The sequence below is a fragment of the Rhinoraja longicauda genome, chromosome 41 (genome assembly GCF_053455715.1).
Source record: "Rhinoraja longicauda isolate Sanriku21f chromosome 41, sRhiLon1.1, whole genome shotgun sequence".
NCBI classification, from domain to species: domain Eukaryota; kingdom Metazoa; phylum Chordata; class Chondrichthyes; order Rajiformes; family Arhynchobatidae; genus Rhinoraja; species Rhinoraja longicauda.
This window is the reverse complement of record NC_135993.1, coordinates 9,857,010-9,872,928: the sequence shown is the minus strand read 5'-3', so window position 1 is coordinate 9,872,928 and position 15,919 is coordinate 9,857,010. Positions and strand designations below refer to the sequence as shown.

The following is a 15,919-nucleotide window of genomic DNA, read 5'->3' as shown; positions in this document are numbered from 1 at the left end:
TGTGAATAAATGAACTGCATAATGATACCATGCAGACAGTAAATCTCAGGTTCATTTATTCAGCCTGAATTGTCAGCTGGCTAAGCAATAGGGGTGTTTAAATTGGTCTGCTTGCCCTGGGCTAGTGGCAATTTTTAAAACAAAATCTGTCAGCTGAGGCCTCCAATTCCAATTGTTTTCAGCAAGGCCACATCAAAATTAGGTATATGTTCATGCCAAGTATCTACAAGCACGGTGGCACAGAGGTAGAGTTGTTGCCTTGCAGCGCCAGAGACCCAAGATCGATCCTGACTACGGGTGCTGCCTGTATGGAGTTTGTACGTTCTCCCTGTAACCGTGTGGGTTTTCTTCAGATGCTCCGGATTCCTCCCACTCTCCAAAGATATACGTCTCAAGGCAGGGATCGATGGTCGGCGCGGACTTAGTGGCAGAAGGGCCTGTTTCTGCACTGTATCTCTAAACTAAACTGTGAAATATACCCCAGTGACAGTGTACACCTGTGAAACTGTAGTCCAGAAACAGTCTACATGTGGGAAAACATGCCAGAGTCATACTTCACATGGTATAATGATATTCCAATAAGTACCTACACTAGGTGTCTCAATTTTTTACAGTATAAAATAATAATAAGGAATCAATGTCTTTAGTTCAGTAGTTTGGGATAATAAACATTGATTAAGGTTCATCCAAAAAGAAATCCCCCAAAATCAGATGCTTAATATTTCAAACCACAATTTTTGCATTTTAGTCAACAAGATTTCCTTGCTCCGTGCATCTTCAATTCTTGCACCTTTGTCAGGGTTTGATCCTCTGCCACGCAGCTATGCAAGTTTTCAGCTGGCAGCAAGTGAACAATCCAAGCAACATGTCTAGGCTACAGCTCAATGTTCATTTGGCACCAACCCACTGCTGCACAGTGAATAGCGAATAAACATGGACAAGTTTGCAGCCAATTCCTTACAAATAGATTTTTTTTCAAATTAAAATTCTTTCCTTATACCATGTCAGATTGGCTCAGTTGATAGTACACTCAGCATTAAGGATCATGATGCCAGCATTAGATACAAAATGCTGGAGCAACTCAGCGGGACAGGCAGCATCTCTGGAGAGAAGGAATGGGTGATGTTTCGGGTCGAGACCCTTCCTTCCGTCTGAGGAAGAATCTCGACCCGAAAAGTAGCCCATTCCTTCTCTCCAGAGATGCTACCTGTCCCGCTGAGTTACTATAGCATTTTGTGTCTATCTTCGGTTTAAACCAGCATCTGCAGTTCCTTCCTACACATGAAGCCAGCATTGCTTAACCAACACCTTTCAAGTGTTTTGTATACTATCATAGCTGCTCCTGTAATAAAGCCCGTTACGAGATAGTGGCACGTTCCACAAACAACATTTGCCAGACTTCAGCATTTTACTCCTCCATCTTTCTAAAGATGGCAAGTAGTTAAGTATTACAAAATTAATGCCATATTTTATTTAGAATGTCTGCAGCTTTCTCAAAGAGCCAAATCTAATTAATGAAGAGGTTAGATTCACAAGTTTACATCTGATCCACAATGATTAGTATGTATAATGTTTCACTAAAGGCAGTTAACTGGATTGTGCGCAATTTCTACAGAAACAAAAACAACTTCAATTTAGTTTTGAGGCCAATTGAGAATCAGTGAATTGGAATATTAGAATTTGACAATTTATCAAACTATTTCCAAAAACAGACCACTTTTAAGAAAAAACAACTCTTTCACACAAAGCTCTTCCTTAAAATTTAACTAAAGGACATGAGCTCAGAACTCGACTCCTTAATTTTGTCACATTATCACCTTTATCTCCTCTGCTAATCTAGCTGAGTGCAGCCTCACTGGCACTGAGACATCGCCTCACTGGCACTGAGACATCCTGTTTTACATTAGGCAATACTTTTTCTCCCAAGTCTGATCATGGTCCAGAAATGCTGTTAAAATCTTGCTGTCTCGAACCTTACTTATCCCGATGCCAAGAAAACTCTCCTGAAAATCATCCTCTGTGACTTAAGACTCCACTCATATTCAGCCCAACCATCTTCTGGGCCTTTCTTAGTCATGTGTGTGACCAAAAATGTGAAAAATTGTGGAATACATCTCTTCTAATTCTGAAAGCATTACAGGTACATTGTTTTGTACAGTTTATGTGACTTATGTATGTCGAAGTTTATCAAGTGAAATTTTTATATGTTATGCTGACAATGTTTGTTTATTCACAAAATGCTGGAGTAACTCAGCAGGTCGGGCAGCATCTCAGGAGAGAAGGAATGGGTGACGTTTCGGGTCGAGACCCTTCTTCAGACTGAAGAAGTTATTTTCTTATACTACATGTTTGTTTATGGTCAGAGATCAACTACAACTGGTCACATGTGTGACCTCATGAGGTCACAAACATTGTCAGCGTAACATATATAATTTTCACGTGATAAACTTCGACATACATAATAAGTCACTTATACAATACAAAACAATGTACCTGTAATGCTTTCAGAATTAGAAGAGATGTATTCCACAATCTTTCACATTTTAGGTCACACACGTGACTAAGAATGGCCCTTCTACTTTGCCTCTTCATCTCAGGCCAAGCATTCACTATCAAACTGCAAAGATTTTCACATTCTCAGAGATCACTATGGAAGCAGGAGGATTTTGTTATGTAGGTTAGATTAAATTAGTCCGGTGTCATGTACACAAGGGTGCAATGAAATCCCTAGTTCACATGAACTCACAATGTAAACAGTATATGTGTACAGTAATAAGTACTGTAGGAGCCATTTATGCTTAATTTAGCTACTGTCATTGTATTATGGCTATGTTTAATATTTCTAGTTTATGTCCTTTTTGCATGCTTGTGTGTGTGACTTAATACGTAATGGGGAGTGTCTAGATGGGAGGAGGCTAGCATCTTGAGGAGGCTAGAGGCTAGCAACAGAGGTTGTGGGTCAGTTTAGTCTCGGAGGATGGAGAGAATACAGTTCTTTACCACACGGTAATAATCACAAGAATTTTATTGTATTGTCTGAAGAAGAAACAGTTGATAAGAACAAAAAGTTATGAATTACTCTTTCATTTGTGCTACTTTAATAAAGACCAATTAATCAAGAAACAGCGTTTGGAAGATTCGTTTTGTTATATTAGGGTGCGGTGTGTGCGTAAGCTATACCTCCATTCCATCCCCGAGCAGTAATGGCTATCGAAGTTGGACTTTAAGAAGGTATAGAAACTGCCATCACAAGGACAATAATAAATTTAATGCTCAGTGCAATTGGTACAAGGTTGTTTTGCAATTTCGGAGTTATGCTGCTGCTCAGCCATCAACACTGCAATAGTGAGTAAGGTCATCCCTAAATTTCTGGACCTTGGCCTTTGGGCCTCCATCTGCAATTAGCTTCTGGACTTCTTGACCGGCACTTCTTACAATGTCAAGGATCTCAAATTCAATTAGACATAAAATGTTGGAGGAACCTCAGCGGGTCAGGCAGCATCTCAGCAGAATATGGAAAGGTGACGTTTCGGGTTGGGACCCTTCTTCAGACTTAAATTAAATTGGAGGTATCACAAAATGCTGGAGTAACTCAGCAGGTCAGACAGCAGGTCTAGGAAAAGAGGAATGGGTGATGTTTCAGGTCGAAACCCTTCTTCAGACTTAAATTAAATTGGAAGTCTCTGTCAGTTTTAACGAACATAAAATATAAATAAGGAATTTTCATGAAATCAAGATTTACTGCAATATGACAGCAAAGACGTTTTATAGAAACTATAACATTATGGATGAAGCTATTTTGCACAATTGGGCAAGACACCAAAGAGCATCCAACATCTGTGGGATTGCAACCCAGCAAAGAGCCAATAACTCTGGCAGCAGATGGAGATATAGAATTGGTTGTGGCGACTCCTGAGAGTTAGGCCGAACTCTCGGCACTGAGACTGCAGCACCCTCGTCCACGCTGCAGCACCTCCGTGAGAAGGTGGGCATGCTCTCTCCTGCCCCGAAGTCTCGCCGTGGGGTGATTCATCCCCACGTCCCGTCTGCTCTCCAGGACTGTCCGTACGTGTTCCTGCGTGGTGACGCTCATCGGACGCCGGCCTCTGCAGCGACCGTATGAGGGCCCTTTCCAGGTGCTGCAGACTGGGCTTGCCACGTTCGTTTTGGACATAGGAGCCGACGTGAGACTTTGTCGGTGGCTCGCCCTAAACCGGCCCATTTGGACATCAGTCAACACATGCAGGTGGCCCAGCCTCGTTGTCGGGGGCGTCCTCAATCCCGGCCGCTCCCGCCTGTGCCTACAACACAGGAATGGGCCCTACAACACAGGAATGGGCCCTTCGACCACAATGTTTGTGCCAAACATAGTGCCTCGCTGAACTGATCTCATCTGCCTGCAAATGATCCATATCCCTCCATTCCCTGCAAATCCAAGAGTCTATCTAAAAGCTTCTTAAACGCCACTATTGTATCTGCCTCTGCCTCCACCACCAACCTTGGCGATGCATTCCAGGCCGACCATCTTCTGTGTAAAAAAATAACTTGCTCTGCACATCTCCACTGTATTTTCTCCCTCTCACCTTATAGCTCAGCCCTCCAGTTTTGGAAATTGCCACCCTGGGAAAAAGGACCTATCTATGCCTCTCATAATTTAATATACTTCTCTCAAGTCTCCCGACTCCCCCCCCCCCCCCCCCCCCCGCCCCAACCTCCGACGTTCCAGAGAAAACAATCCAAGTCTATTCAACCTCTCCCTGTAGCTGAAACTCTCTAATCCAGATAGCATTCTGGTAAAAATGTGTGGGGCAAATATATATATATTTTTGTTGGGTGCCTGGAACACGCTGCCAGTATGGAGGCAAATGTGATAGTGGCAGTAAAGAGGCTTTTAGAAAGGCACATGGATATGCAGGGAATGGTGGGTTATGGATCACGTGCAGGTAGAGGCAATTAGTTTGACTTGGCAGCAGGTACAATGCAGACATTGTAGGCCGAAGGGCCTGTTTCTGTACTGTACTGTTCTATGTTAACCTTTGGATTTGGTTCCCCAGATCCATTGGTGACAGGAATACAAACCCAAATCAATTATTTTCACAAAACTGGAGGACTGTACGACAGAGCATGGGGAAAGAAAACGAGATAAAAGGTGTTCAAATAAGTTAGAAGGGTCCATTGATATGGTGGGCATGAACAAACCTTTACTGACACTGCAACTCTGCAGAAGTCTATTATTTGAATGATGTCAACCAATGCTGTATTCCCAGGGTAAACACCAAAGATCAATATATCCTTTTACAAAAGAACAAGCTCTTGGGAAACTCTTTCAGTGATGGGAACTCCTTGTAATTATGGCCAGTGGGAATCAAAGCACTCCCTTTGATGGCTGGTCAGCATTTCAAAGTGTCTGTATATCAAAGGGCTGCCCAATAGCAGCACTTCCAAATCTTAGGTAGCACCAAGGTTCACAGGCGCACCGAATGGTGTGTTTCTGGCATGTGCTGAGGATAATGTAGCACTGTGAATTGGGTGTTAACATTCTCACCCCAGGCACATGTGAAATACAAGCTGCAGGTGAACCTATGAGAACTTTTAGTTTTCACTCAAGTCAACAAAATCATGCTTTAAGCAGATTCTAAGTGATCTTTAAATGCCCTAATTCTGCTGGCATAAAGTTGCTAGGTGCTTAGTGCATCCTGCCAATAGCTTCACCTTCAACAAGCGTTAAACATTTTTGTCTGTGCAGGATGCAATACTGCAAACCTTTTAACCGGTGCAAGTGGGATCAAGAACCCCGTTTGACTTTTGCAATCCCTAGCCCAAAGGAGCTCAAGCTAGGGATTGCAAAACTGACTAGGCTTGTATACACTGGAATTTAGAAGGATGAGAGGGGATCTTATCGAAACGTATAAGATTATTAAGGTGTTGGACACATTACAGGCAGAAAACATGTTCCCAATGTTGGGGGAGTCCAGAACAAGGGGTCACCGTTTAAGAATAAGGGGTAGGCCATTTAGAACGGAGATGAGGAAAAGCCTTTTCAGTCAGAGGGTTGTGAATCTGTGGAATTCTCTGCCTCAGAAGGCAGTGGAAACCAATTCTCTGAATGCATTCAAGAGAGCGCTAGATAGAGCTCTTAAGGATAGCGGAGTCAGGGGGTATAGGGAGAAGGCAGGAACGGGGTACTGATTGAGAATGATCAGCCATGATCACATTGAATGGCAGTGCTGGCTCGAAGGGCCGAATGGCCTACTCCTGCACCTATTGTCTAAGCCACGTGCTCCCCAGGTAACCTCAGCAGCTGGGATCAACACATGCATGTTTTTTGGCTCCCTGGCAAATCTTTCTTTCCTAAAAGGTACATAACGGAAATATATTTATTTTCCTTTTTCATAAAGCAGTCCATTAATAATGTTGCTGAAGTTTTCAAAATAAAACAAGCCTACATGTTGTCTGTTCACAATAGAAGAAACCTGCTAAATACAAAAGTGGAAACTACACTGTATTTAGTTAAATACCAAATTCAATAGCCCTGCTTTTAATAAATAACCCGATAAAATTCTTCAGTTTACAGCAGTCGATTCACACCAATCTGCATTAACTAGAACCTTCACAGAATCAGCAAATCCATTGCGATACAGCAGTTACTGAAGAACAGCCTGATTCAGAGCACAACAGCAACTTGTATTTCAATAATGATTTTAGTAATGCAAAATTACCCAAGGTACTTGCAGGACAAACATAATTTAACATTGACCCAAAGAGGAACTCTGAGGCAGCTGTTATGTACCAACCCAGTAAATGCTTCAAGTTAAGTATCTCCAATTATCAGAATGACATTTCCAAGATAAAATAACTTAACATTACCCGCTGCTTTTTCCTCCTTTAAACCACTGTCAGGTACAACACCAATAGAATTTTATGCAAAGGGTGCAGGGCAGTAAGGTATCTGCAGTGCATTCCTGGAACTACCTCCGCACATAACGGTAGCAAATCTTCAAACTAAGTTTATTATTTTTAATATTTTTAAAGATCCAGTGCAAAAGAAAAGTACTGACATGAAAGACAGGGATAGCTCTTGAGGGGATGCCACTATTTGATGCCAAATATCTCTATTGGCATCAATTCTATTTCGCAGTCCTTTTCTTGCATCATGTTTGCTGAACTTGCAAAGTTCAATTTCTATGCCAGTGCACAATTCGCCAAAAATCTAGAGCTTGCTTTAGTGTAAAATCCCAAAGATTCACAATAACACAAGTGAGAAAACCTTTCAGAGGAGTGGAATTGTAAACTCTCAGAAAGCTAATAAGAGTATGATGAGGTGAATGGCTTCCTATGCTCCATTACAAATATCTCCTCATTACCTATTATGGGATAAATGAAAGGTTGCGGCATGGGTCTATGGGAAACTCTCTCAAGTTGAATCCCAGCAGAGTGGTGGACAAGGTGACAGCACTGCAAAAGTTCAGTCAAACTTTCACCTAAGATTGCTACCGGTGAAACTGTGGGGAATGTGCTATAAGCCTGTGAACTACTGGATGATAAAGGGAATTTGATGTTTCCTGTCTGTTTGCACCAGCTTGCAAACTACTGCTGATGATTTGCGCTAACTCAAAAGGAAAAAGCTGTTTTTCACAGTGCTATGAAGAGTGTGCCAGAAGCCACACTTCTCACAGTGTGCATCTGATCTTTTCTGACCAGCAAAGATAATTAAACCCTAAGTGTCAAAGCACTGCAAGTCTTAATAAGAAGGCTTAGCACAATGCATTATTATGTAGCGACAATCTGTAAGTGTACCGTAGAGCGAACTAGGTTAATTTAGTTTGATAGACTCTGTTCCCACAAGTCACAGTGTCCTGGTTGTCTTCAAAATAGCTGTGTAATGATTTATGTCTTATGAAGATTTTTGAAAAATATGCTGTTTGCATTTGCTTTTGAAACAGGGATCAAATGATAGTAAAAAAGTTGATTCCAGCTTCCATAGTTATAGTAATAAATAGATCAAGCGGACCCGTTGGGCCCAAACCTCTCCTGCATTGGTGCAGCACCCTCTCCTCCCCCACTCCCACCCCCCCCCCTCCCCTCCCTCCCTCCCTCCTCCCTCCCCACCCCCCTCCCCTCCTCTCTTCCCCTCCATCCCTCTCAACCCCCCTCATCCTCCCCCCTCCCTCCTCCTTCTCTCCCTAGGAGATAGATTTAAACTTTAAAATGTGAATAACTTAAAAAATATAACACCAATTTCAATGAAACTTCTTCCATTAGCACCAAAGGGATGACGGTGAGTAAGGTGGGCCTAAAATTGTCACGCTATCGTGTACCGTTTTGGCTGCAGTTCAGGAACAAACAAACAAATGAGAGATTACAAACAAACAAATTACCTGGACTATCTCTGACATCTCCCTCCCGTTTCTGGACCTCACCATCTCCATCACAGGAGAAAAATTAGTGACGGACATTTATTACAAGCCCACCGACTCGCACAGCTATCTGGACTACACTTCTTCCCACCCGGTCCCCTGCAAAAAGTCTATCCCCTACTCCCAATTCCTCCGTCTACGCCGCATCTGTGCCCGGGATGAGGTGTTTCAGACTAGGGCTTCCGAGATGTCCTCGTTTTTCAGAAAACGGGGCTTCCCCTCCTCCATTATAGATGAGGCTCTCACTAGGGTCTCTTCTACATCCCGCAGCTCCGCTCTTGCTCCCCATCCCCCCACTCGCAACAAGGACAGGATCCCCCTCGTTCTCACCTTCCACCCCACCAGCCAGCAGATCCAACATATCATCCACCAACATTTCCGTCACCTACAACAGGACCCCACCACTGGCCATATCTTCCCATCCCCTCCCCTCTCTGCATTCCGCAGAGACCATTCCCTCCGCAACTCCCTGGTCCACTCGTCCCTTCCTACCCAAACCACCCTAACCCCGGGCACTTTCCCTTGCAACCGCACGAGATGCAACACCTGTCCCTTTACCTCCCCCCTCAACTCCATCAAAGGACCCAAACATTCTTTCCAGGTGAGACAGAGGTTCACCTGCACCTCCTCCAACCTCATCTATTGCATCCGCTGCTCTAGATGTCAACTCATCTATATCGGCGAAACCAAGCGCAGGCTCGGCGATCGCTTCGCTGAACACCTGCGCTCGGTCCGCATTAACGCCACTGATCTCCCGGTGGCCCAGCACTTCAACTCCCCCTCCCATTCCCAGTCTGACCTCTCTGTCATGGGCCTCCTCCAGTGCCATAGTGAGGCCCGCCGGAAATTGGAGGAGCAGCACCTCATATTTCGCCTGGGCAGTTTGCGGCCCGGTGGTATGAACGTCGACTTCTCCAACTTCAGATAGCTCCTCTGTCCCTCCCTTCCCCTCCTCCTTCCCAGATCTCCCTCTATCTTCCTGTCTCCACCTATATCCTTCCTTTGTCCCACCCCCGACATCAGTCTGAAGAAGGGTCTCGACCCGAAACGTCACCCATTCCTTCTCTCCCGAGATGCTGCCTGACCTGCTGAGTTACTCCAGCATTTTGTGAATAAACAAATGAGAGCTTTAGTATATGGATTGTCCTAATTCATTATTAGTTCATTGCACCCTAATAGACATCAAGTCCCATTCACCCATTACCCCTGTGTTTTCGCCACGACCACTCTTTATTGAATAGCTTCAACTTTAAAATTCTGTCTTGTTTTCAGTCCCTCCAAGGTCTCAATTCTCTCACTCTATTATCTTCCAACCTAAATCACACTTAGATACCTGTGCTCCTGACAGAATAAACAAATGCAACAATTGGCTCCACTACTTCTTGAGCCTACTCCACCTTCAGTAACACCACGATCAATCCTACACTTTGCCCACTTTCCTACCTGATGATCCTCATTTGCCATCCTTAACTCAGCATCTAAATTATCCATCAAGCCTGCTGCTCATCCCTGAATTTATTCAATTCTCCTCCTGTGATCATGCCTCCAGTTACCAAGACCCGAGTTCTCAAAATTCCAACCCAAACCTCCACATTTCTTACTTTGAAACCTCTATCCTCAAACAGATTTTTAGTCATCTGCTGGAAAGCTTCTTCACAAAGCTGAGATTTTTTGTCCGAAACCCCTACCCTGCTTTAGTTTGAAGGTGATAAAAAAAACATAAGAAATAGAGCAGCAGCCAGCCTCTGTTTCTTGTGCCTGCTTCACCTCTCAAAAAGATCATGGCTGATTTTTTTTCTGCCTTTTCAGCAATAAACTTGATTCTCATCAAATCCAAATATCTCTCTCCGCCTTCAGAGACATACTCCATAGCATTCTTGGGTTGAGAATTCTAGATGTACGAGTAAGTTCAAGGTAAAGAAATTTCATTTAATTTCCGTCTTGAATGACTATCCTTTATTTTGAATTTCACCCTGCCCCTCTCCCCTCCCCTCCATCCCAAGAATCAATTTATTCTATTTTTTTCTATCGTATGTTCATCCTTACACAGGTCGCAACCTGTATATCATACTCCAGGCATGTCCTCACCAGAACCCTAGGTAATTGGTGTGCTACATCTTTATGCTTGTATGTAAATCACAAAGGAATGAACTGCAACATACTGCTTACCTCACTGTGTAGGAAGGAACTGTAAATGCTGGTTCAAACCGAAGATAGACACAAAATGCTGGAGTAACTTAGTGGGACATGCAGCATCTCTGGATAGAAGGAATGGGTGATGTTTCGGGTCGAGACTCTTCTTCAGAGTCTGAAGAAGGATCTCGACACAAAACGTCACCCATTCCTTCTATTCAGAGATGCTGCCTGCCCCACTGAGAAACTCCAGCATTTTGTGTCTATCTTCTGCTTACCTTACGGTTTCTCTTACCTACCTGTTAACTTCCAATGATTCATATGCAAGGACACTCACTTTCTAATCTAATTTGATACGCTGCGTTTCTTCCTTTTACCAATTCGTCCTACTTAAGAAAAAGAGGGGGAACATTCACCAATGAATTGGAAAGCCAACTGTGCCAGAACCACATGTTTTATCTTCGAAGACACGATAAATCCAGTCTGCAGCTACTGCCAGCTGATCAAAGAGAAGAGATGGCATTAGAGCAGACTTGCATCTGTGCAATCATCACCAAAGATAAGAGCCTACGTGGTAGAAACACCCTGAAGGGATTGGTTGGTGGGTCAGAAAGAAAAGGCAAAAGTAGATAGTGAAAATGATTTTAATTATATCTCTTAATGCCCTGATTCTCACAGCTTGCCTTATGAAATGGAAGTGACTCATCTCCTGCCAGACAGTAATCTCATCTATTGCAATATATAATCAGAAGTTCTAAGGATAACAGCATATTCTTGGGCACAGAATTCCCAGCAGCCCTTCACTCAATGTTATCAAACAATGAAAGGTTTCCTACCTTATTTCCAACTTCATCCGTTGAATTACTACCTGTAAAAGAGGGTTGTGGTTGTTGGAAAGGGAGGGGAAAGAGAGAAAAAGGAAAAATTATTTTTAATAATTGACAATAGTACCAAACAATTAAAGTTTGAAAAATTCAACTGAAAAGATATTCACATATTTAAGTAGGAAAATAACTGCAGATGCTGGTACAAACCGAAGGTATCACAAAAAGCTGGAGCAACTCAGCGGGTCAGACAGCATCTCAGGTGAGAAGGAATGGGTCGAGACCCTTCTTCAGCCATCTGAAGTAGGGTCTCGACCCAGGGTGTCACCCATTCCTTCTCTCCTGAGATGCTGCCTGATCCGCTGAGTTGATCCAGCTTTTTGTGATACCTTCACATATTTAAGTATTTTTGATTGGTACTCATCAAGAACAAAATTCATCAAGATATTTCATTCAAAGGAATCTTGCTTTCTTTTGGGACAATCGCATCTTGTATTCCCTTTTAATTTAAACCTTACCATCAACTGGAATTCTTCTTTTATTTTGCATTTGTCATTTATATTTTAAGCCCACTTTAGTTTGTCCGTAGAAAAAGATTCATGGAAATTTACAGCACAGAAGGAGGCCCAGTGTATCCTTTCCAGCCGAACATTGAACTTCCTGGGTAACTTCCACTTGGCTTATTGCCTTGTAAGTTGAGGCTCTTCCAGATGATGTTTAATCTACAATGAGGGTGAATGCCTTAACCCTGTCAATTTGAGTTGAAGATTGCACTATTTTTCAGGTGAAACCATTTCCCCTCAGCTCTTCTCTAATCCTTCCCAATGAATTTATCTACAATTATCAAGTTTCTCTCAAGTGAAACACACTCTTCCTAAGCACTCGTGTCAAGGCATCTCAATTTTACATGATTAATTCTCCATTTAGTGTGCTTGATTCTTCATATCCTTGGCCTAGTCGTTCTCTCCTCACAATTACACTAGAGTCATAGAGTCTTACAACGTTGTCCCATCCACACTTGTCCCACCTGCCTGCGTTTGGTCCATATCCCTCTAAACCTGTCCTTTCCATGTACCTGTCCAAATGTTTTTTAAAAGGCACAATTGTTCCTGCCTCAACGACCTCCTCCAGCAGCTTGTTCCATGTTCCACCATCCTTTGTGTGAACTAATTTGTCATTACACACCAGAAATACGGCATAGACCCCCATGGATGACAAATAACTTGTACACCGCCAAATAAATTTGTACACCCCCAAATAAATATTAGTGTCTCCTAAAAGGTTCTAGATGAATAGAGGGGCATTAATAAAAGCATTAAAATGTTCAAATATCATCTAATACATTTCATTCATTGATTGTGATGAGTTTGAAATCACAAGGTACAGCTGCATAAACAAAGATTACTTTATTAGAACAGCACACAGCAGGGAGCCACTGGGCAAAAGTGGTCTGGATGGGGAATGAGTTGGCTAGGTATTCCGAACAGCTCCGTCACAGAGGACTCTGTGATTTAGGGACTGTTCCCAGGGATGCATTCAGAGACTGACATTGAGTGCTCGTGGAAGGTCATCAACTCGGTGAAAGACGCTCTTTGGTCTGCCCGAGCTTTGTTGACCTCCCAGCGGAGCAAGATGTCCGTCGGGGAATGTTGCCGACTGGCCCGCTGCAGACTGCAGGAGTACGTGCTGAGGGACGCACTGAAGCTTGGTGCAGCCAACGCCAAGGCTCTGTGGAGATGGGCGATAGACCAGGGTCCTTCCGCTGCTGGATATTGGGGGCAGGGTGTGGTGGAGACGCCCCTCCAAATAAGGGATGGGATTCCACGCCAGTGGGCCACGTGAGTGGTAAGGGTGTGGGTTAAAATCGGGATTTGGAGAAACTGTATTGTATGTGTGGCCTCCGAGAATGTCGGGTGGAGTTTTGTAAGGATCATGTATTGTATATATATTTATTTCTCGAATAAAGTCTATTTTGAAATTTAATTTTTTTTTAAATTTACAACAGACTGGGGATCTTCACTGAAAAGCATGACGTTGGATAAAAAATGGCTAACATTTAGGAATGAATTTAGAATTAGATCTAAAGTGGAGGATAATTGGGAGCTGTGATCCCCAATCACTCCAGTGAATACAGAACCTAGTTGACCCAACCTTTCTTCATACAATAGTTCTGCCATCTCAGCAAACATTAGCTACTACTAGCTGGGTTTGCTGCTATTAGTTTCAAAGCTAATGCTGTGTACAGCAGGATATACACAAATACAAGCAGATTTCTGCTCCATGTCACTATCTGCATTGGATAAAATGGAGAAACAGTAATTTATTTTAGTTGATAAGTGAGGGGGGGGGGATGCAGTATGATAACATGCGTGAAGAAATCTGTTCAAGATCTCCCAATCTTAATTGCATCTTGAATTTAGGTTACATATCCCAGATCACATTGAAACGGAAGACTCGGATGTTAGAGTGCCACATTCTGCACCTTTTCTTTGCACTCGTTGTGAGGCACACACATGAACTGCAGCCCCTTCAGGCAGGGTACCTGGCTCTTGGCAGCACAGATCTGCTCCCAGCATGAATCAGTTGCTTCAGGAGACAAAGGGAGGGGGCAAAGAATCGTTCGAGAATGGCCCTGATGTCAACATTAAGAGTAACAGGTTGCCTTTCACTGCAAAGATTAATTGACTCCCTGGCGTTGTTGTAAAGCAATATTTACACGACACATTTTTTACTGCAAAATAGAGAAAAAGAAACACACATGTCCAAGTGACAAAACTAATTATATTACAGCTTTCCTGACGATGCTGCCAAAACTTGTTTTTTTAAAAGCAAAGTGTTAAACCAAAACAAATTGAATGCTGGAAAACAGCTCAGTCGCAGGGTCTCAAATGGCAAGAGCTTTTTCAAAACATACACCAACCACCCTGCCACTTAAAAAAGTTATTTAAAATAATTTATTTGTGCAATATTGGATAATCTCATTTTAATGAAAAGAACATTTTTAGATTTTCCTCCATCGAATCCTTATCCTGGAATCTACCGGAATCACTGTGTGGATGTGGATGGTGATAAGATCTCTTACCTTGCAACCAAATAATCTGCTACTTATTATTGTCAAAGCTCGTATTCAAATAGCTGTTTGACAGCAATCGCAAGGGCACTCATCACCAATAAAAACGTAATCACGCAAGGAGCAGTTGCCATCACGAGAAAGACAAAAGGGGACAAATGGCCCACAACAGAAAATTGGTGGCACAAGATAAGACTCAAATGTCTATGAAAAACAACAGCTTTATATTGCAGTAAAATTGTAGAATTCAGCGGAGAAGCAAAGTTGTCAGGATGACTCTCAATAGCTCTTTTATGTTTAGGAAGGAACTGCAGATGCTGGCTTACACCGAAGATAGACACAGAATGCTGGAGTAACTCAGCGGAACAGGCAGCATCTCTGGAGAGAAAGAATGGGTGACGTTTCAGGTCTGAAGAAGGTTGTCGACCCGAAACATCACCCGCTCTCCAGCTCTTCTATGTTGACACTTTCATCAGGCAGCAATGCATGGTATAGATATTCTCCGATTTATTTTCCCTATCATTGGTACAATTCTCCTCCCCAAACTTGTCATTTTAATATTGTATGGGGACTCAATGGTTCCCACAAATCAGACATGCTAAAATGGGGGGCCAAACCATGTAGTGGTTCAATGACAGCAGAAATTGAATAAGACCAAATCCAATTTTTAGTCAATGGTAACTTGTACCCAGGTCATTACTTAACCTTAAACCAACATCAATAAAACAATTCATCTGTTCTTCGACATTTGGCTGTTGAAGGCAGCTTGCTCAATTCAATTTCCTGCATTAATAAAATTGACCAAATTGAATAAATACTTCACATCCTGCAAGATACTTTGAAATCCCCCAAAGTTGTGATGGGAACAAAGTAAATACAAACATCTCTTCCTTCTTTTCATTTTGTCATCAGTGATGAAAACCACCCACGTTCTTTATCATCTAACCATTATATCTCGTCACTTTGTCCTTTCTGCTACCTTTTTAAACGTGGATGTAGTTCTGCACTGTGGAGTAGGATCTGTGACTTAGTTTTCCGCTCTTGCCGCCAATACATTGCATTTTTATTCTTAAACTGAGAGAGCTTGGCATAGGGCCAAGACCAATAACTCTGGAGCATTAACTCAAACAGCTTCCTCCCTTCTGTCCAGTAGAGTTTGCGACCTTTGGGCAAATCTCCGTTTCTCACAGCTACCAAGAATGCAAAATTCTTAACGAGCAGTTTTAGTTTTTTGAAGAAGCAATCAAAAAGGTTAATGAGGGCAAAGCTGTAGACATTGTTCAGGTGGACTTCAGCAAGGCATTTGATAAGGTTCCACATGGTAGGCTATTCAAGAAGATTAGACCACACGGGATCCAGGAGGAGACTGCTGACAGCATAGATTATTTGCTTCATGGGAGGAAGCAGAGGGTGATGGTGGAGGGATGTTTTTCAGACGAGAGGCCTGTGACTAGTAGTGTGCCCTCAGGTGCTGG

At 42.8% G+C, this 15,919-nt stretch overlaps 1 protein-coding gene across 1 annotated transcript in view; it reads right to left on the bottom strand.

Annotated features, from left to right (window-relative positions):
• The window catches only part of timm50 (translocase of inner mitochondrial membrane 50 homolog (S. cerevisiae)), a 122,886-nt gene that overhangs the window by 86,678 nt on the left and 20,289 nt on the right, over positions 1-15,919 (bottom strand). Inside the window, exon 2 of the mRNA XM_078430904.1 lies at positions 11,387-11,418. Within this exon, the coding sequence (XP_078287030.1) occupies positions 11,387-11,418 (32 nt within the window). The remainder of the gene's footprint in view (positions 1-11,386; positions 11,419-15,919) is intronic.